Genomic DNA, 22,500 nt, shown 5'->3' on the forward strand with positions numbered 1-22,500 from the left:
AGATACTTTAATGTCATTTATAAAGACACAGGTCACGTCGTGGACGTTTCCGGTTTCCTCCATTTTCAACAAAACAAGCTTGAGCTTTTTTATATAGCGCAATATCCACTAAACGTGCTCAAAACCCTTTACAAAGGGTCCCAGGTTAACAGCAACACTTAACATTTAGGACGGGACATGACGCCTGTTAGGCGATATTACAATTTTTTTTCGGACAGAGACAACGCTGTTAATGGCCGGGTAATCATTTTACGTACCCAGGACCTTCCGATCCGAAAGAGAGTGTTACTTTACAAGACCACATAGCCGCACAAATTAAATAAAGATAAATAAGATCCTTATGAGAAATGGAATTAAGAGACAGATTTTCAATTAGTAAAAAAAAAAAAAAAAAAATTAAAATTAAATAAATAAATAAAAGAACATGAAAGAAAAGAACAAAAAAGATGAAATGAAAACGCACCAAACAAATTAATTTTTTTGAGATTTATTCAATTACTCGTAAATTCATAACATAATCAATCAAAATAGTTAAAAAGCAAATAGTTATCTAAAATCATCTAAAGAATTAATCATAACAAAATAAATTCTTTTAAACTTTCTTCCCGAGGAACTGGAACTGAAACAATAATTTAAAAACATCAATAAAAAAAATAAAAAAAAAAATAATAAAAAAAAAAAAAAATAAAAAAAAAAAAAAAAAAAATAAAAATAATATAATAAATAATAATAATAATAATAAAATTAATCATAACAAAATAAATTTTTAAAATTTGAGAATGCAGAATAATTAAAAATCAATATTAACAAAAAATAATAAAAAAAAAAAAATAAAAAAAAAAATAAAATAAAAAAAATAAAAAAAAAAAATAATAAATAAAATAATAATAATAATAATAAAATAAAAATAATAATAATATAATATTATTATTATTATTATTATATATTATTATTATATTATATATTATTATTATTATTATATTAACAACAATAATAATAATAATGAAGAAGAAGAAGAAGAAGAAGAAGAAGAAGAAGAAGAAGAGAAAGAAGAAGAAGAAGAAGAAGAAGAAGAAGAAGAAGAAGAAGAAGAAGAAGAAGAAGAAGAAGAAGAAGAAGAAGAAGAAGAAGAAGAAGAAGAAGAAGAAGAAGAAGAAGAAGAAGAAGAAGAAGAAGAAGAAGAAGAAGAAGAAGAGAAGAAGAAGAAGAAGAAGAAGAAGAAGAAGAGAAGAAGAAAGACGAAGACGAAGAAGAAGAAGAAGAAGAAGAAGAAGAAGAAGAAGAAGAAGAAGAAGAAGAAGAAGAAGAAGAAGAAGAAGAAGAAGAAGAAGAAAGAAGGAAGAAGAAGAAGAAGAAGAAGAAGAAGAAGAAGAAGAAGAAGAAGAAGGAAGAAAGAAGAAGAAGAAGAAGAAGAAGAAGAGAAGAAGAAGAAGAAGAAGAAGAAGAAGAAGAAGAAGAAGAAGAAGAAGAAGAAGAAGAAGAAGAGAGAAGAAGAAGAAGAAGAAGAAGAAGAAGAAGAAGAAGAAGAAGAAGAAGAAGAAGAAGAAGAAGAAGAAGAAGAAGAAGAAGAAGAAGAAGAAGAAGAAGAAGAAGAAGAAGAAGAAGAGAAGAAGAAGAAGAAGAAGAAGAAGAAGAAGAAGAAGAAGAAGAAGAAGAAGAAGAAGAAGAAGAAGAAGAAGAAGAAGAAGAAGAAGAAGAAGAAGAGAAGAAGAAGAAGAAGAAGAAAAGAAGAAAGAAGAAGAAGAAGAAGAAGAAGAAGAAGAAGAAGAAGAAGAAGAATAGTAAAACAGTGCATTCACAGATGCTCAACGTTTTTGAGGATTTGTTGATGGATTTATTGCACAGATTTAAGCAGTTTTTTTTACTCTATACTCTAAATGATTTCCCAATGGGTTCTCCTAACGAAAGAATGAAAATGGAGAGGCTTCGTATGGGAACAAAACAGACAATGGACGTTTCGGGTACAACCCTTGGTCAGCACAACAATACACAAATTAACTTTGTTAATTTGTGTATTGTGAAGATAATTTGTGTATTGTTGTGCTGACGAAGGGTCTGTACCCAAAACGTCCATTGTCTGTTTTGTTCCCATAAGAAGCCTCTCCATTTTCAGTCTTTAGTTAGTATTTTCGCGATCACTGGCTTCATGCGGCCCCTATCGTTTTCTCATGGGGTCTCCAGATATATGTGACCCATCACCTCAAAACGGAATTATGTCAGGGTAATTTGTGTGGCTATGTGGTCTTGTGGTGTGACTCCCGCCCTCGGATCAGAAAGTCCAGAGTTTCAGACCCGTTCTGAACGCACATAGTTGATTATTTTTAAAAGACTCTTTACTCACATTCTCTCACTATATTCAGGTGTAAAACGAGTACCTGGCTGTAAGCAGCGGTGTCTCTGTCTGCAAACATTGTAATATCGCCTTAAAGACGCCATGTCTCATAGTACATGTTAAGTGTTGCTGTTGGCTAGGGACCCCTTCTAAAGCGCTTTGAGCACGTTTAGTGGACAGTGCGCTAAATAAATGCTCAACTTTCAGTTCAGATGATAGAGATTCAATTTACAGTCAAAAGTACCAGACTTGGCTTAAGTTTTCATTAATGGTAGCACATCTGACCGGTATTCAAAAGGTCTGAGGTTCGATCCCCAGTCGAGGTAGACTGATTTTTTTCCTTCTATTTTTCTTTCTTGCTTTGTCTGGCACCTTTCATATACACTTGTTCAGATTTTTATCTTATACTAGTGCCTGCTCCTTAATTGATTTAATTTCAAGTTTTATTGAGGTTATAAAATATATAAAATTCTCAAACTCCTGCATTTGAAATTTAAAACAAGTTCTTCTTGCCACTCCAATGGATAAAAACATTTATCGAAATAACAGGGATGACTTGCAATTGGATTCAATAGTCTGATGTCACGTTGCCCAGCAACGACGTCCGCCATTGTTCCGATAGTTTAGAACCAGTTACTAAGTTACCATGCGTCATTACGAGGGAAGTGACGTTACAACTGTTGAAGCGTATTATCATTTTTTTGTTGTTGCTTTTACCTACAGTAGTAAAATCGGGGATTCCCCATAACCAAGGGGTATCATAATAACTTACCATTTTTCAAACTGACGAAAAACTAAAAACATCACATTCGTTGTCATTTCAACTTAAAAATCAATATTTGTTTTATCTGATTTACACTGACATAAAACCGTTGATTGAGTAATGAGTTGAAGACTTATGAAGACCTCATAAAGATCTGAACTAGTGTGTATGAAATGGTGACAGACAAAGCAAGAAAGAAAAATACAAAAAAAAACCCAAAAACATCCCAAACTATCAGTCAGTCTTCCTCGACCGGGCATCAAACCTCAAACCTCCTGGCACAGTTCAGAGCTGCCTACTTGAAATTTCAAAAATTTTTATTTTCCAAGGGAAAAAAAAAGAAAAAAAATTCATTTTAAATAGCTTTAGAAATAAACAATTTGCTCTCAGCATGGTCCATAAATGCTCCTAAGTCCTGAAAATAGGATCTTAGAAGCTAGACTTTCCTTCTCAACAAAACTTATTGAGTCAAAGAGACCTATGCAGCTCTGTAGCTGGAGATAAAAATTGGTATTTCTACGAATTTTTCGTAGTACTAGACAGGGCTGCACAGTTGATAAACACTTTTTCACATCTTTATCTTCCACTGGTGCATACTGCCTACTTTCTCAATTTGAAAACTTGACGAGCGGCTCTAGAACAACAAAAATAATTTTTTTTTAAATGATGGGTAAATTTTCCTCAAATATCTCATACCGAAACAACTGAAATCTCACAAAATCTTCCCTCTTCCATCCTTCAGGCAAAAAGAGAACGGCATTACTACTGTATGTGTTTGACACATTATCCATGCAGAATGTCTAAAAACAGTGGAACTCTCTCATTCTTAAAATTGCGACTTTGGAATGTAATGATAGTTGCAGCAGTATATTGACTCTTTGATGTGCTTCATACATCTGTGTAGTAGCTGTGTAACGTGCAACTCCCACAGCCTTAAAATTGGCCCTTTAGAATATAATTATAGTTTCAGCAGTGTTGTGACTACTTGATGTGTTTCATACATCCGTGTAGTATTTCTATACCGTGTAACTCTCGCAGTCTTTCCAAATGTCTGAAATCAGAAAAAAATACCAAAAAAAATAATTTAAAAAAAAAAAAATCAAGTTAATATCAATTCATAAAAAAAATAAGTGAAGCAAGTAGTAGTCAGAGCCAGAGTTTATCCTGGTTTCTATAGCGTGAAATGGGTAACAATTTCTTACTATCCTTTGGATAGGACACTGGTCTTTCGCAGAGTACTTTCCACCAGGTCTAACAGACCCAGCTACCCATTTACTGCTGGTAGATCAAAAACAATTTCGACTGCACCCGGGATTAATGTAGGTCTCTTTGTGTGTGAAGCAAGTACTCTACCAACTGAGCAATTAGGACCCTCAAGTGAAACAAGCAGACACTGACGTTAATGATAACGATAAATAAAAGGGTCAGACAACAATTGATAATAAATCCTTGCATCAAATCTCCCATGACTAGATAGGCTGCATTAGACTAGAAGGCTGATTTTCTGATATCTGGTCAGCAGGGAGTCATAGAATAATTTTTGTCTTTATGAATGATTATTATAGTAGTCCTATCAGAGCCATTGGGCCCATGGAGCTAAAGTTTATTCCAGTTTCTAAAGCGTGAAACGGATAATAGCAATTGCTTGCTACACTTTGGATAGGACGCTAGTCTATCGTAAAGTACTTTCGACCAAATATAACGGCTACCATTTCACTGCTGGGTGGACACGGGGGTCAGATAAAATCTCGACTGCACCCGGGATCGATTTTGGTCCCTTTGCGTTTGAAGCGAGTGCTCTACCAACTGAGCTATCAAGACCATTATAGTAACTAGCAGTTATTCCCATTCTACGATAGGAGATGGGGAAGTCTTGTTTTTTATTTGTTTTTAAGGGTTTTACAGCGCTGTGACACATTAAGATCATTTCAGCGCCAGTAAAAAGGAGGAAAGTGGGAGAGTCAAAAAGTTATAGATTTACAATTGAAAGCAAACGAGAAAAAGTAAGACAAAGGAGAATGATTCAAGTAGGGAACAAATGAAGATTCCAAGAGCTCAGTACTATCAGTGTACTTAGTTTGAGATCACCTAAAAGTCTTATCTAGACACAAGCACAGGTCTCCATTAAGGGGACCACACTCAAATGTTTACAAGCCATTATATATTTTTAAAATAAAATAAATGTAACAGTACATGACAGAGAGATGATTTATAAGGGAACAAAATATCATCTTGCAAAACTATAATTATACATTTGACTGTTTCCCTCCCAGTCAAGGACCTCGGCCACTGCTAGGACAAGACTAAGTGATCTCATTCCAAGACAAAGACAAAAAGCAATTCAGACAACAGATATCAGGATAAAAGACACATAGACGACGATGTGGTCTAGTGGTATGACACTCGCTTTCAGATCGGAAGGTCCAGGGTTCGAGCCTTGCGCTCGGCGCATAATTGAGTCCTTGGAGAAGGCTCTTTACTCACATTCTCTCACCTACTCAGGTGTAAAATGAGGACCTGGCCGTTAACAGCGTTGTCTGTGTCCAAAAAGATTGTAATATCGCCTAACAGGCGTCATGTCCCGTTCTACATGTTAAATGTTGCTGTTGACCAGGGACCCCTTGTAAAGCGCTTTGAGCACATTAGTGGATATTGCGCTATATATAGCTCAATTAAAAAGACCCCACCCAGGAGATAGGGAGGGCTAAGCTACCTGATTTGCAAAACACATAACACGCATTGACTATAAAAACAAAACTGAGATCAAAATGTTATTAATTCATTATAGATCTATGAGATTGGAATCTAGAATTTGTAAAAATAATTTAGATCTACATATGTGACCCATCGTCTCAAAACGGTATTATGTCGGAACGAACCAGATGCTTAAAAGCCGAATTTAATGTTAAACTGGTCTTAATTACAAATTGTTGGCATTAGCACCCTAAAATATGGTTGCTATTCACCTCAATAAATCGTATAAACTCAAATCAGTCTGCTATTTCTCGTTATAAATCAAATTGCTGATTCTCATTGATGCACCTTTGAAATGTAGAAAAACATTGGAAACACAAACAAAAAACAATAACAAAACATAATTCAAAACTTATTAAAATTAATCTGAGGCTCAGCTATAGTAAATTTTATGAATTAAAAGGCTAGAACAAAGTTCCATCTTAACCAACCTAACTTAATACCATTTTGAGGCGAAGGGTCACATATAAATCTAGAAATTCTAGCATCTACCTGAATCATTATGCCATTCATGTCAGGATTGATTCTTGATCTAGAAGGTGACCATAATTCTAAGAGTTTGGAATCTAGAATTCGTAAAAATGATGTCTTTGGCCTCCTTTGTGACATATTTTACCCTTTTTGATTTCTTAGATGTTTGAGCATTCAATGGTGGGGCAGTTGATTGAAGAGATTTTAAAAAGGCTGGAAGTGGAGGAAGTCGACGTTTTGATGGCGACTCTCTAGTTTTCATCATTTCTCTTTTATAATTTAGAGTTTTATTCAAATTGGGCAGAAACCAAACATTATTTTTTCATATACAATAGCTACACTCCCAGCGTTTTGTCGTTCCCAAATCAATAATTCAAATTTGACTTGTTCTTGGTTTCTTATTTTTAAAACTCTAAGAGCTACATTGTTTGGGGCTTAGCTCCATGACAATAAGATAATCAAGTACAAACTTTTACCTTGAATCGCCCATGACGAGTTTTCCAATTAAAATGGCTGCATTGGATTGGAGGGTTGGTTTCCTGCCATCCCTGGCCAGAACTAGTAGTCTCTGAATGATGTTTGTCTTCGTCAGTTTGCTACAAACGTCAGATCTGGATAGTTTAAAAAACAAAACAAAAAAAAACTAAAGCAATAGACTGATACTGGAACAAACAAAATAATAAATAATAATAAGTATATAAATATGTATATATATATATATATATATATATATATATATATATATATATATATATATAATATATATATATATATATATAAATATATATATATATTATTATCATCATTATTATCAATATTAATACAAAAACCATGAAATAATAGTGCTCAACTTTTTGATAAAAGGAGCTATTTATAAAACATTTCAATTATGATAAACTTCTACAATATTGTTTCAAGCTTTAGCTCTCATCAGGAAGTGGAAGTGAACGTCACTTTCATATATATATATACCACAGGAAGTGCGAAACAACATACAATTATAAATAATGGTAAAAACAAAAATGATTTCACTCCCCGAAGATTTCCCAAAATAAAAGGCATATATATATATATATATATATATATATATATATATATATATATATATATATATACATATATATATATATATAGCGCAATAAATAGCACAAGGAGTCTAGAGGGTATTGTTGAGGGTAAAAGATGGAGAGAGAGACCAAGAAGAAGATGGTCACAAGACATCAGCGAATGGATTAATAAGCCAGTGACTGAATGTGGAGGGATGGCATAGGACAGAAGATTGTGTCGGTTGGCAGTTTCGGAGGCCACGCCCAGGGGGGATAAGCCATGATGATTAGATCCCAATATCCATTTAATGTTAATCAAAATCAAACAATTTACGTTGACTATCTGTCAATGCCAAAATTTGGGACCTCATTCACATCTGAGAGTAATCCTTCAGAGCCATTAGGCCCCTAGAGCCGGAGATTATCCCGGTTTCTGGAGCGTGAAACGGACAATAACAATTGCGTGCTTTGCTTTGGATAGGACACTAGTCTATCGCAAAGTACTTTCTGTCAGATCTAACAGACTCACTGCTGGGTGGACAGGGGGGTCAGAAAAAATATTGACTGCACTCAGGATCGATATCAACCCCTTTGCATGCGAAGTGAGTGCTCTACCAACTGAGGTATCTGGACATCTGATAGGAGTATGGAAAACAAAAAAAACTTGAGCTTTTATATAGTGCAATATTTACTAAACATGCTCAAAACACTTTACAAAGGGTCCCTGACCAAACAGCAACACATGTAGAACGAGACATGATGCTTGTTAGGCGATATTACAATTTTTTCAACAGAGACAACGCTATTAACGGCCAGGTACAAATTTTACATCTGAGTACGATAAGAGACTGTGAGTAAAAAGTCTTCTCCAAGGACTCAACTATGTGCTGAGCGAGGCTCGAACCCAGGATCTTCCTATCCAAAAGCGAGTTTCATACTACTAGACCACATAGCAGCACAAACAACAACAAAAACATAAGTGTTGTGAATGAAAGTTATTGTATTCCAGTAACAGCGAGAAATGAAGTGAGTAGGAAAGTGCCAGAAGACAATAGAGAATAAAAATTTCGCAGCGCCAATGGGGGCTCGAATACGCGCCCTTACTGGTATTGGTACGACAACTCCGCCGGGCCAGGGAGAGCGTGACTCTACCATATGAAATATCCATGATCCCAAATTAATGAGATCGCTTTTAACCCTAGTCTTTTATTAGAGCCTTCTCCCCCAGACTACTTGAGGTCACGGGTTCAACATACACAAACTCTGCGAAGTTAGTTGGCTAGCATTTAAGCTTAATAGCCATTATTCCAGCATCATAGCTTGTACAGTCTATCTAATTAGTACCGTTCACAACTAGCATCCGTTATACTGGCTACCTCGTTGGGAGTCATTCTGTATCCTAGCCGTGATCCTGTACACAGGTATCTTATATTAATGTTTGTCATCATGATGATATGCCTTTTAGATAGCTTATTTAAGTGTGAGTCTGTGAGTCTGTGTTTGTGCATATGCGTGTATGTGTAGTTTTGAACTTTATGTTTCTGGATTGTGTATATTATGCATATGCTGTACCCAAATGAAAAATTGCCTCCATATTATTATTATTATTATTATTATTATTATTATCATTATTATTATTATTATTATTATTATTATCATTATCATTATCATTATCATTATTATTATTATTATTATATATTATTATTATTATTATTATTATTATCATTATCATTATCATTATCATTATTATTATTATTATTATTATTATCATTATTATTATTATTATTATTATTATTATTATTATTATTATTATTATTATTATTATTATTATTATTATTATTATTATTATTATTATTATTATTATTATATTATTATTATTATTATTATTATTATTATTATTATTATTATTATTATAATATATAATTATTATTATTATTATTATATATTATTATTATTATTATTATTATTATTATTATTATTATTATTATTATTATTATTATTATTATTATTATTTTTATTATCATCATTAATACATGTTGATTATTGAAACAATTTGGTTTGTTGATTCTTGGAGTAATATGTCTAATCCATGAATGATCTAAGAACACAACTAATAAGCTACTACTGATGCTGCCCGATGATCAACATACCTTGAGGTTAAGTGAGACAGGCAGAGAGTGGCATTGCCCAAAATGATCTCCTGATCTTCCTTACTTGGCTGTTTGTTCTGGTCATCATCGCCTGTTCTATCTTCATGTTTTGTCTCCTCCTTCTGCAACAGCTTCAGAAGAAGGGAGGTGCCTGGAAAAATATAAGAAGCAAGAAAAATATCTCAACAGTCAGAGACAAAGTGAGTAAGAAAGTGCCAGAAGACAATAGAGAATAAAATATTTTCGCGGCGGTGATGGGGGTTTGAACCTGTGACCTTACTGGTACGACAACTCCGCCTGTCGGGGAGAGCGTGACTCTACCGTATGAGCTATCCACGATCCCAAAAAAAATAGTCTCTAACTCCTTATCATTATTAGAGCCCTCACTACCCGACTACTTGAGATCGCGGATCCAACACATACAACCTCCGCAAAGTAAGTTGGCCAGCAGTTAAGCTTAATAGCCAATATTCTCAACACAAACATATAACATAGAAACAATTAAGACATTGATTATGCTCCAGTATCTGGGGTGAATTTTTAATTCAGAAAAGTGAGAACCCCCATCACCGGCGCGAACATTTTTTATTCTCTATTTCTTTCAACAGTCGTGATGTCACTTCCCTCGTCATGACTCATAGTAACTTAGCAACTGGTTCTAAACTATCAGAACAATGGCGGATGCCTTTATGAAATATTTCTCCAACGAGCATAAATGTGTGTCCAGAGGAGAAAAACATTATACATCTGATCATGTTTTGACTTTTTTACATTCTGATTACGTGACACGTGAAAACGGTCTCGCCAGCGTGGAGAATAAAAAGTACCGATTTTCATTGTTTAGAACCAAGCTGCTCGATGCTGGGTGACATTACATCAGACTATTGTATCCTATTGTCATATATTTATTATTTTGATATTTAAAAGAACTCCAGGGGTCGGTGACGCATGAGAATGTGGAATTGGGGAAAATCATCATTATCATTACTATCATCAACCTTACAGGCATTATGTCTAATCCGTCGTATTAAGTGTTGCTGTAGGCTAGGGACCCCTTGTAAAGTGCTTTGAGCACATTTAGTGGATATTGCCTTAAATCAAAGCTCAAGATCAAGTTTTCAAAGTTAAAGTAAAAATTCTAAGGGATTTTTTCTTTCTTTTGTCCAGATAAAAGTGTAAAAAGTGCCTGAAATCCCACCTTTATTCTCAGCTACAATATCCTTTGCTGTCTCATTGTTCTGAGTCAGGGCAGTCAGGCATTTCAACGCTGGCTTCAGGTTGCACACATCTCCTTCCTGGGTATGGAAAGTAGGAAAATAATAATAATAATAATAATAATAATAATAATAATAATAATAATAATAATAATAATAATAATAATAATAATAATAATAATAATAATAATAATATAATAATAATAATAATAATAATAATAATAATAATAATAATAATAATAATAATAATAATAAATCTTTACTGTCGTGTCTTATTCACACAAAAAGTGTGCTACGTGGTCTAGTGGTATGACATTCGCTTTCGGATAGGAAGGTCCTGGAATCAACCCTCGCTCGGCACATAGTTAAGTCCTTGGAAAAGGCTCTTCACTCGCATTCTCTCATCATACTCAGGTGTAAATTGAGTCCCATGTCTTTAACAGCGATGTTCTGTCCAAAGAAGTGCAATCTTGCCTATCAGATGGCATCTCTCGTCCTACATGTTAAGTGCTTCTGTTGGCCTGGGACCCCTTGTAAAGCACTTCCAGTGGATATTGGGCTATGTAACAACTCACAAAATACTTTAAAGCATAATTTTTCAAAATATATGGCTCCCCCCATCTTTCTTTCTCTCAAGCTCTCTCTACTCCTCTTTCTCTCTCGCTCGCCTCAATATTATTACAAATTGTTGTGTCTTGTGATGTAATACCAAAACTAAATAGACACAAAAAGAGGCAAAATGGGATTGAGAGATGATATTGACGTAATTTTTTTTTAAAAGTAGTCTTCCAGAGCCATTAGGTCTGTGGAGCCGGATTTTATCCTTGTTTCCATAGCCTGAAATGGACAATAGTGATTATTTGCTACCCTTTGGAAAGGACACTATAATTTTAACGCAAAGTACTTATCACCAGATCTAACAGACCCTGATATCCAATCAGTCCTGGGTGAAAGTCCTGTAATAACAGACACCTACAGAAATTCTTTGAGAAAAGAAAGGGCTCTGGCTGTGTGCCTGTTTGTCTGTCAGTATGTCTGTCTGTCTGTCTCTCTCTGTCTGTCTCTCTCTCGCTCGCTCTGTCTCTCTCTCTCTCGCTCTCTCTCTCTCTCTCTCTTCTCTCTCTCTGTAACTCACACACTTAATCCTCAATCCCTCATTGTCAATCAGAAGATAATTCAATAACAGATCACGCCTGTGGGTGTCTAAAAATGAGACCAACCACTGAGTGTTGGCAACCACATTCTGTCCACATGTGAGCTAGTCCTTTCTTCTTAGTTGTTTGACCTATAGAGTCAAATTTTATCCTGATTTCTGTAGTTTTAAAAAGACTATCCTTCGATATACAAGAAAACAAAATATCACCGCTCAAAACGTAACTGACAGCTTCCCTTTCAACTAAAGATCCCAGCCGGGCCAGGAAAATCCAGAACAAAGATAGGATGCATCATGAAAAGGGAAGACAGACATAAAGGATAGAAGACATAACAAGGGACCTCTCTGCCCACAATGGGAGGTCAGAAAATCCCACCCAGCCAACAAATTGGTCTGAATATTGTTATCTTTCCAGTAACAGGGGTTTTAGAGGAGCGAATTTTTAAAGTCATGAGCCGAAAGGGCTTGGTTAATGCAAGAAGGCACACTTGTCGTTTAAATCAGCCATATATGTGATTCCCAGACTCAAATATTATCATGTTGAAGTGACTTAGAAAAGCTAAAATTTGATTTTATTATCCAAAATATAAAACTTGAGTCATTTTTCAAATTTTATTGAAGACACTAAATAAGGGAATAAAAATTTTCCAATCATTGTCAAAACATCCAAACGACAACATATTAGACCGTCTATATTGATTTTGATATAAAATGAGATACTTTAATGTTGATCCATCTAAGTCACACACAAATAATAATTTAAAACAGAATTTAAAAAAAAAAGAAAAGAAAACAACAGAAAATAATAAAAACAACCAAAAAAAACAAAAACCCCTCACCTGTATGACATCCATGAGAACCAAGATTTTATCTTTAACAGCCAACCATCCAGACGCCTTCTCAATATGAGGCAGGATGTTACTCAACACCACTAAACACCTCGTAACTAACAATGACGATATCCATCCTTCTTCTCCTTCTCCTATTCCCGATGGCCGATGTGACGACGATGATGAGACCATGTAGAAACACGACTCGTGAATGGTGTTGGAGTCATGAAAGACTTTTGATGATGATGGCGATGATGATGATGTGGAAGTTGATGAAGCATGGAGACTAGTGCTGACATTCACCAGCAAGCCTAAAACGTGCTCTAAAGTTGAACACAATTTATTTTCTGCAAGGGACAGCTGAAAAAGTAAAAGCAGTACACTTGATTATTTTGTGTCAGAAAAGTTTTAAAAAAGAAACTAAACAAAACAAAAAAAAAAAAACCTTCTAAAAATACAAGAGTTGAAATAAAGTGCATTATTCACTTAATGTGTTCAATGTGCTTTGTTGTTGTTCTTACTATTATTATTGTTATTATTATTATTATTATTATTATTATTATTGTTATTGTTATCATTATTATTATTTATTATATTATTATTATATTATTATCATATATTATTATTATATTATTATTATTATTATTATTATTATTATTATATTATTATTATTATTATTATTATTGTTATTGTTATCATTTATTATTACTATTATTATCATTATTATTATTATTATTTATTATTATTATTATTATTATTATTATTATTATTATTATTATTATTATTATTATTATTATTATTATTATTATTATTATATTATTATTATTATCAAGATGATCATCATCATCATGATCATCATCATCATCATCACATTATTATTATTATGATTATTATTGTCATCATCATCATCATCATCATCATCATCATCATCATCATCATCATCATCACATTATTCTTATAATTATGATTATTATTTATCCCCCCAAATTATTTAGATTTATTTCGTCAAATCATACCAAGAGGTTAGATAAAGTAGTCCAGAATGATTCTCTGCTTGCCAGTTTGGCTCGGATGATGAAATCTGCTGCCAGATTGGTAAATGTCGATGATGCCAGTGACAAAATGACTGGCGGTGTTTTGTTTGATTTCTGTGGGAGGAGACAGAACAATTGTAATAGAAATATTGTGTGATCTATTTTATTTTTTTTTAATTCTCGGGAAAGGAATTTTAATAGATAAACAAATAAGAGAGATATATTCATCTGACATAGTGACCAACTATTCAAAGAGCTAAAAAGGGGAGGAGGTGGGGGTGGGGTGAAGTGGCGAGTGGTTAAGACATTGCAGTGTGACCCAGATAGTCCCAGGTTCCTGCACTGCTTCAGGCACTTTCGTTTTATTCCTTGGGCAAGATTAACCCCCAATTCGGACAACATGGATGATTCCTGTTGACATCAGACACCTTGTTTGATGAATTATCAATATTCTCGCGTGGAATGCTTAGGTGATGATATCTTATGACGTTGTGGTGGAAGGGCATCATTTTTTTTTTTTTTTCAATTTGATACTTGCTTGAAATGCCCGCCTATTCTAAGATCCACAACACAATGTCATCACTGAACAATGCATTTTTTGGACATGTTTTTTATTAGTACAGTCCACTCCGCATAATCGCAACACCTTGGGATCAGCAAAAATTTTGCGATTAACCAAAGTTCAGTTTCCAGTACACTATCGCAACATTTTACACATATATAGTAAACTCAAACCAGTTGTAAACATTGTTCTTAGTCCACCACAGACAGAGCTATATGATTGAATAAAAACCACATGACAGCCTTGTATATATTTTTTCAAGCAAATGCAGCTTTAATGCAAGTCGACATCTTATGTAGATTTGATTCACTTTCACTCTTTTGTTCTCAGCATGTGTAAGAGTCAAGGAGATTAGCCGTGGTGAGAGACAATAAATCTCACCAAACTTGTTGGTCACAATGCACAGTTGTTAATCCCAAAACAAAGGATATCACTCAGTCTTCCATTACAACTGTCATTGTCTACCTGTTGTAAAAGCTATGCCCAGCCCCCCTCGCCTACTATTTAATGGCCACAGATGCCATCCCAAACCCATACTGTCTTTTGTCTCTAATAGAGTGGTGAATCACTTATGTAAAATTAAATCCCGCTTACTCTCGATTTTTCAACCTGTCACAATTTCTTCCATAATGAAGTTTAATAATGATGTTTTGTTGAGGCCGAAAAGTTGTTGCGATTAACCGAAGTTTGTTGCAATTAACCAGTGACTTTTATATAGAATTAATTCTGTTTCTTGGGATATGTTGCGATTAATCGAAAGTTGCGATTAACCGAGTTGCGATTATCCGGAGTGGACTGTAATTATTCATCATTAACAAAAAAAGAGAAAGTCGAGACTGTTTGCTGGTTTCATGAGACAAAATCTATCAACAGAGCTAGAAGAAAATACAAATCAGAATCTAACAATTAATGTTGACTATCTGTCAATGCCAAAATTTGGGAACTCATTCACATCTGAGAGTAATCCTTCCTTCAGAACCATTAGGCCCATAGAGCCAGAGATTATCCCAGTTTCTGTAACATGAAATGGACAATAACAATTTGTTGCTATCTTTTGGATAGGACACTAGTCTATCGCCAAGTATTTTCTGCCAAATCTAACAGACCCAGCTACCCAATAACTCCTGGGGGGTCCGAAATAAATATCGACTGTACTCAGGATCGATCTCAATCCCTTTGCATGCGAAGCGAGTGCTCTACCAACTGAGCTATCGGGACATCTGACAGGAGTATAGAAATGTGTGTGGAACGTCTTCCCAAAGGAATGGGCAGGCTTTAAGTTTACTAAGACAACACCTAAACCCAACAATGGTTAGCACTTGCATTTCATTGAGTTTACGTTGCAAAATTTCTCTGCACATGATTTTGGCTTATTTCAGTCTTTTTCTTGAAATGAAACTTATGAACAAAAAAATTCCCTTTACGATGGCTTATTTATTTATCTATGTATTTAACTGTTTATTTATCTATGTATTTAATTATTTATTTATTCACTTTTGTTTTCGTTTTGGTTTAATTTTTCACCAATTTCTTACCAGGAGTGATTCAAAAGCTGGAATTATTTGATCTTCAATGGTATCCCTTATCACTGATTTTATCCTGTGGATAAATGATCATGATGATAAAAATGATAAATAATAATAATAATAATAATAATAATAATAATAATAATAATAATAATAATAATAATAATAATAATAATAAATATAATGATGATGATGATAATGATGATGATGATGATGATGATGATAACGATAGTAATAATAATAGTAATTATAATATTAATAATAATAATAATAATAATAATAATAATAATAATAATAATAATAATAATAATAATAATAATAATAATAATAATAATAATAATAATAATAATAATAATAATAATAATAATAATAATTATAATAATAATAATAACAATAATAATAACTGCCAGCTTACTTTTTCTCCAGAGCGATATTGTTGAGCAAAGCAGCAGCTGTCTCAGCATAAGGTGAATTCTTGGTCATCAACATGAACAAACTAGAAATGAGACTGAAAAAGAGGTATTTTGTATGAGGATTAACGTTTGAAATGTGTGTGATGCATTCTTTCTTTCCTACTGACTGCCTATTTTTTTCTTTTTTTTTTTTAAATTTGTAAAGTAGATTATGTCAGAGATGTCACTCTCTATCTACGTTTTATTTTTTTTTTTTTCAAATTTTGCTTTTAATGTTCAGAACTCATTTCCTGTAATCTCCTTCTCATGTGATAAAAGATTGTAAAAACTTGGGCTTTTATTTAGCGCAATATCCACTAAACATGTTCAAAGCGCTTTACAAGAGGTCCCTGACCAACAGCAACACGAAACATGTAGAACGAGACATGTTAGGCGATAATAAAAATTTTCGGACATAGACAACACTGTTAACAGCCAGGTACTCATTTTACACCTGAGTACAGTGAGATAATGTGAGTAAAGAGCCTTTTCCAAAGACTCAACTGTGCGCCGAGCGAGACTCGAACCCAGGACCTTCCGATCCGAAAGCAAGTGTCATACCACAAGACCACATAGCCTCACTTTTTCAGATCTTTATTTTGAAGTTTCAGAGCCTGCTTCCTAATTTGCCACGTTGATGATTTTGGTCTCTCTGGTTTCATTCATTCATTAGTTGTGGCTTGAATTTTACTGCCAGGATTCCCTTCCTGAGCAAACACTCCCCATTGATCCAGGCGTGTGACTGGCCTCACAAAGGACTGGGTTTGTATCGGTATCGATAAAGATGAGACAAGATAGATTGAAATGGTTTAGACATGTTAGGAGACGAGAGAGGGAGTGTGTGGGAAAGACAGTTTGGATATACAATTAGCAGGAAAGAGAAAAAAAGGGACGCCCAAAGACTAGATGGTTGGATAAGGGAAAGGACGATATGAAAGAACTGGGCCTGGATGAAGATGATGCTATGAACCGAGATGCATGAAGATGTGGCAGTCATTATGGCAACCCTGCAAAAAGTGGGAAAAGCTGAAAGAAGAAGAAGAAGAAGAAGAAGAAGAAGAAGAAGAAGAAGAAGAAGAAGAAGAAGAAGAAGAAGAAGAAGAGGAAGAGGAAGAAGAAGAAGAAGAGGAAGAGGAAGAAGAAGAAGAAGAAGAAGAAGAAGAAGAGGAAGAAGATGATTATAGTCTCTCCTGTAGGATTTTGTCAAGACCATTTACATGGTTAAAAAATGACACTGTGGATATAGTTGGGAAAGTGATCATTGGTGATACACCATCTCTAAACTGCCTTATGTTGCACTAGTTGTTTGTCTGTTTGTTTTTAAGGGATTTACAGTGCTTGAGACACATTTAGGTCATTTCAGTGCCAGTAAGAGAGAAAGAAAATGTGAGTTGTCATAAAGTTTTAGATTTGGAATAAAGTAAACACAATGGGGAATTGGCTCACATAGGGAACAGATGTAGATTCCAAGAACATACGATCAGTGCAATTAGTTTGAGATCACCTAAAAGTTTCATCCAGGCACAAGCGCAGGATCCCACTAAGAGGAATACACTCAAATGTTTACAAACCATTATATATCTATAGCAAAAAAAAATTTATACTAAATAAAAGAAGATGACTTACAAGGAAAAAGAATATCATTTCCCAAAACTAAAACTATACATTTGACTGTTTCCCTCCCAGTCAAGGACTCCGGCCAGGACGAAGACATAACTAATTAATCCCAATCGAAGTCAGAGACAGAAAGCAACTTGGAAAACTGATATAAGGGATAGAAGACACAGGACCCACCATGGGAGGTCAAAACTCCACCCAGGACGCACCAGTTGCAGGACTGTGAAATAGGGAACAAAAGTATGATGTCAAAATACTGGTTCCAATCTCATTGAAAGCGTAGAATCAGTCTTCCGGGTGACTGGATACATACCGTGGGCAACAGATCTTCTGCTTTCAGAGGGATGACATCTTATTTTCTAGTCTGAATAAATGCTGGTCATCAACACAGATCATCCACCCTAGTTTTTTTTTTTACACCCTGTAATCATAAGAATCATTACACAGATATAAATCAACCCCTCCCCCCCCCCCCCCCCCCCCCACCCCTTCAATAAATAAAAAAAAAACAACAACAAAAAAACAACTCTATTGATTACTATCACTTCTCATTCATTACTTAAAGATGGAAAGAATTGGTGATACCCTTGTGTCATTTGAAAAGAGAGTCCAACTTCCTTTCCCACCCCCCCCCCCCCCCCCCCACCCCCTCCCTGCAAAATGAGAGCTTACTGAATCAGATCAAATTTTGCCACAATGGCGGCCCTCCCTGCCTGTGTGAGAGATATCCCATGCAACAGATTAAGGCAGCTGGTTTTGAGAATGCGACCTTGTCCATTGTACTGGGCATCCAGTAAAGATAGAAGCTGACCAGGAAAGTCTTCGTTGGACAGGACTTGTTGCTGACTGGTTTCTGAGAAATTAGGTAAAATATTGCTACATTATAATCTATATTATATTTTTTTAAAATGTATTCTCTATTGTCTTCTGGCACTTTCCTACTCACTTTATTTCTTGTTGTTATCAAATAAGTGCCTGCTCCACTCACTTTTCCTAATCTGATAGTATATTTTTAAAATGTGACCCTAACGTCCAAAACAAAAACAATTTACTTATGAATTAGTCCAAAAACGCATGAAAACAGGACAGTAGAAAATAGGCGTCTTGACAGCTTGACACACAACAACATGGTCTGTCTAAAAATGGTATAATGTCAGGATGAGAGTCGATCTCAAAAAATGAATTTAGAAATAAAATGATGAGAAATACGACTTTAGAATGATTTGTATTGATGCTATAACGAAGAGAAATAAACTCAAGTTTTATATTGGAGGCGATGAAATCAACTTCCCTTATTGAAAAAAAAATTGAGCTTTTATATAGTGCATGCTCAAAGCGCTTTACAAGGGGTCTCTGGCCAACAGCAACACTTAACATGTAGAACGGGACATGACGCCTATTAGGCACTATTACAATTTTTTCAGACAGAGACAACGCTGTTAATGGCCATGTACTCATTTTACACATGAGTACGGTAAGAGAATGTGCGAAGTTTGAGATCACCTAAAAGTCTCATCCAGAGACAAGCACAGATTCCCAATAAGAGGAATATATTCAAATGTTTACAAATCATATATAATATGCAAACAAAACATAATACAGTGCATAACAGAGAGATGATTTAGAAGGAAAAAAATTATCATCTCCCAAAACTAACTATACATTTGTCTGTTTCCCTCCCAGCCAGGGTTCCGGGCAGGGCTCGGACAAAACCAAGTAATCACATTCCAAGACAAAACAGAAAGAGAGTTAGAAAAAAAATGTAGGGGGATAGAAGACACAGTGGGAGGTCAGGAACCCCACCCAGGAATCGTGTGTCACTAACCGTTGTCTTTGCAGGCGACTTCAAACATACTCATGGCAGTGCTGATTAGGTCTCTGTCTGCCATAGTCAAACTTCCCAAGGCTGGGACTGTAAGGCACCTGTTGTGATGATAGGAAGTGTAACTGGAAACTTTTAGAATGTTATCATATAATGAATGGTGACAGTGATGATGATGATGACGAAATTCATATTTAAACTAATAATAATAATAATAATAAGAATAATAAAAAGAATAATGATGATGATGATGATGACGATGATGATGATGATGATGATGATGATGATGAAATTCATATTTAAACTAATAATAATAATAATAATAATAATGATGATGATGATGATGATGATGATGATAATGAAGTTGATGATATTAATGATGATGATGATGATGACGAGGAGGAGGAGGATGATAATAATAATAATAATAATAATAATAATAATAATAATAATAATAATAATAATGATGATGATGATGATGATGATGATGATGATGATGATGATGATGATGATGATGATGATGATGATGAGATGATGATGATGATGATGATGATGATGATGATGATGATGATGATGATGATAATAATAATAATAATAATAATAATAATTATTATTATTATTATTATTATTACTAATAATAATAATAATAATAATAATAATAATAATAATAATAATAATAATAATAATAATTATTATTATTATTATTATTATTATTAATAATAATAATAATAATAATAATAATAATAATAATAATAATAATAATAATAATAATAATAATAATAACAATAACATCTTTTTTATCTATATATATATGCTATTTTTTCATTCGTAACATCAGAAGATTATGCATAGCCTGTTATGCATTACATATAGACATACAGACAGAATTTTATATATATATATATATATATATATATATATATATATATATATATATATATATATATATAATATATATATATATATATATATATATATATGACTGACTGACTTAAGGCCTTTCGCTTCCTAATCATCTGATCGGAACGCCTCGGCTGCCTCTCTAATCACCTGTGTCATTTCCTTCCACAGTTCACGGTCTTTTGCTGTGGATGCTAAGTTCATAAGGTCTTCCTTTGATTTTAATTCTTTGTTATTTTGAAGGCGTTTTAGGTCTCGATTGAGGACAGTATAAACTGACGTGGGTGGTCTTGTGTCCAGATGGGGTGAAAAACTTATTCAGGGCTTTATTAGCTGGTATATTTTCATCTCTTCTGAGTATATGCCCAATAAGCCGCCATCTTGCCTCCAGGATTTGAATGGATAAGGGTCTTTCATTACATTTTTCATACAGTTTTTTATTGCTTATTTTTGCGGGGTATCGTATATATATATATATATATATATATATATATATATATAGAATCGTGTTTGATACAAATATGGTACGAAAAGTGCTCGACATGCGTGAGTATATATATATATATATAAAATATAAATTGTCACTCACATTATATGGCCGAGACTTTCGTTTCTGTGGCTTTCTTGGACAAGCACCTCAAATGGAATACAAAACTTTTCTTCGGACATTATGCCGACTGAGGACGTGGAAGAAAGCCACAGAAACGTACGTCTCGGCCATATAATGTGAGTGACAATTTATATATTTTATATTAGCTCTAACCATCATTATCGAGCACTTTCGTACCTACGAGTACTCACCAACACTCATATATATGTATATATATATTGTCGAGCACTATTCATACCATATTTGTATCCAACACAATTCAATATATATATATATATATATATATATATATATATATATATATATATATATATATATATATATATATATATATATATATATATTCATGAGTGTTGGTGGGTACTTATAGGTACGAGAGTCCTCGATAATATTGGTTAGAGCTAATATAAAATATAAATGGGGTCAATAAATAAGTGAGTGACCCCATTTATATGCTAGTGATCAAAAGAAAGTATACACTTGTTTTACCTACAGAATTGGTATGAAATATTGTTCTGGTTTATTAAAAACCTATGTGTAATCATAGCACTATCATTTATCTTTCATTTTGTTAGAATTTGTAACGTTTATGTATGCAACATAGACTTTTTAAATCATGATCTTCAAAAAGGGAAGTAACAAGTCAAAACATACACTATAATTTTGACAAACAATGACATTTTAATATAATTACTTGCGTTCATTTCATTTGAAGTGAAGGTGAATATAATTCAATCATTAACGAGTATGTACCCTGTTCGCTCCAATCACAGCATTGCATCTCCTACGAATGGAATTGGTGAATCTGGCCAGCTGGTGTTGAAGAATGTTATCCCAAGCTGTCCTTATGGCGTGGAACAGTTGTTGTTTATTTTGCGGATCTAATGAACGACTTGGCGGCCGATTATATTCCACATATATTCTATCGGATTTAGATCGGGGGATATTACAGGCCACAGGCTGATAACAAGATATGAAGTGAGTAGAAAAGTGCCAGAAGACAATAGAGAATAAAAATTTTTTTCGCGGCGGTGGTGGGGTTTGAACCTGCGACCTTATTGGTACGACAACTCCGCCTGGCAGGTGAGAGCGTGGCTCTACCGTGTGAGCTATCCACGAACACAAAAATATTCGTTTCAAACCCAAAGTCATTTCCAGATCCCTCTCTCACCCACTTCTTGAGATCGCCGATTCGTTCGCCACCATCGCGAAGTAATTTTGACCAGCAGTTAAGCTTAATAGCCAATATTCTCATCACAAACAT

At 34.0% G+C, this 22,500-nt stretch overlaps 1 protein-coding gene across 1 annotated transcript in view; it reads right to left on the reverse strand.

Moving 5' to 3' along the window:
- Nucleotides 1–2,581: 2,581 nt before the first annotated feature.
- LOC144957723 (tetratricopeptide repeat protein 12-like) overlaps nt 2,582–22,500 on the reverse strand; it is a 43,105-nt gene continuing 23,186 nt past the window's right edge. Inside the window, exons 9-18 of the mRNA XM_078889107.1 lie at nt 19,730–19,827; nt 18,577–18,757; nt 16,251–16,343; nt 15,845–15,908; nt 13,730–13,861; nt 12,723–13,073; nt 10,715–10,811; nt 9,517–9,667; nt 6,797–6,931; nt 2,582–4,146 (exon numbers count right to left, since the gene is read on the reverse strand). Of these exons, the coding sequence (XP_078745233.1) occupies nt 4,077–4,146; nt 6,797–6,931; nt 9,517–9,667; nt 10,715–10,811; nt 12,723–13,073; nt 13,730–13,861; nt 15,845–15,908; nt 16,251–16,343; nt 18,577–18,757; nt 19,730–19,827 (1,372 nt within the window). The 3' untranslated portion in view covers nt 2,582–4,076. The remainder of the gene's footprint in view (nt 4,147–6,796; nt 6,932–9,516; nt 9,668–10,714; nt 10,812–12,722; nt 13,074–13,729; nt 13,862–15,844; nt 15,909–16,250; nt 16,344–18,576; nt 18,758–19,729; nt 19,828–22,500) is intronic.

This window comes from Berghia stephanieae, chromosome 12 (assembly GCF_034508935.2).
Source record: "Berghia stephanieae isolate SIO BIC M18660-M18661 chromosome 12, UCSD_Bste_1.3, whole genome shotgun sequence".
Lineage (NCBI taxonomy): Eukaryota > Metazoa > Mollusca > Gastropoda > Nudibranchia > Aeolidiidae > Berghia > Berghia stephanieae.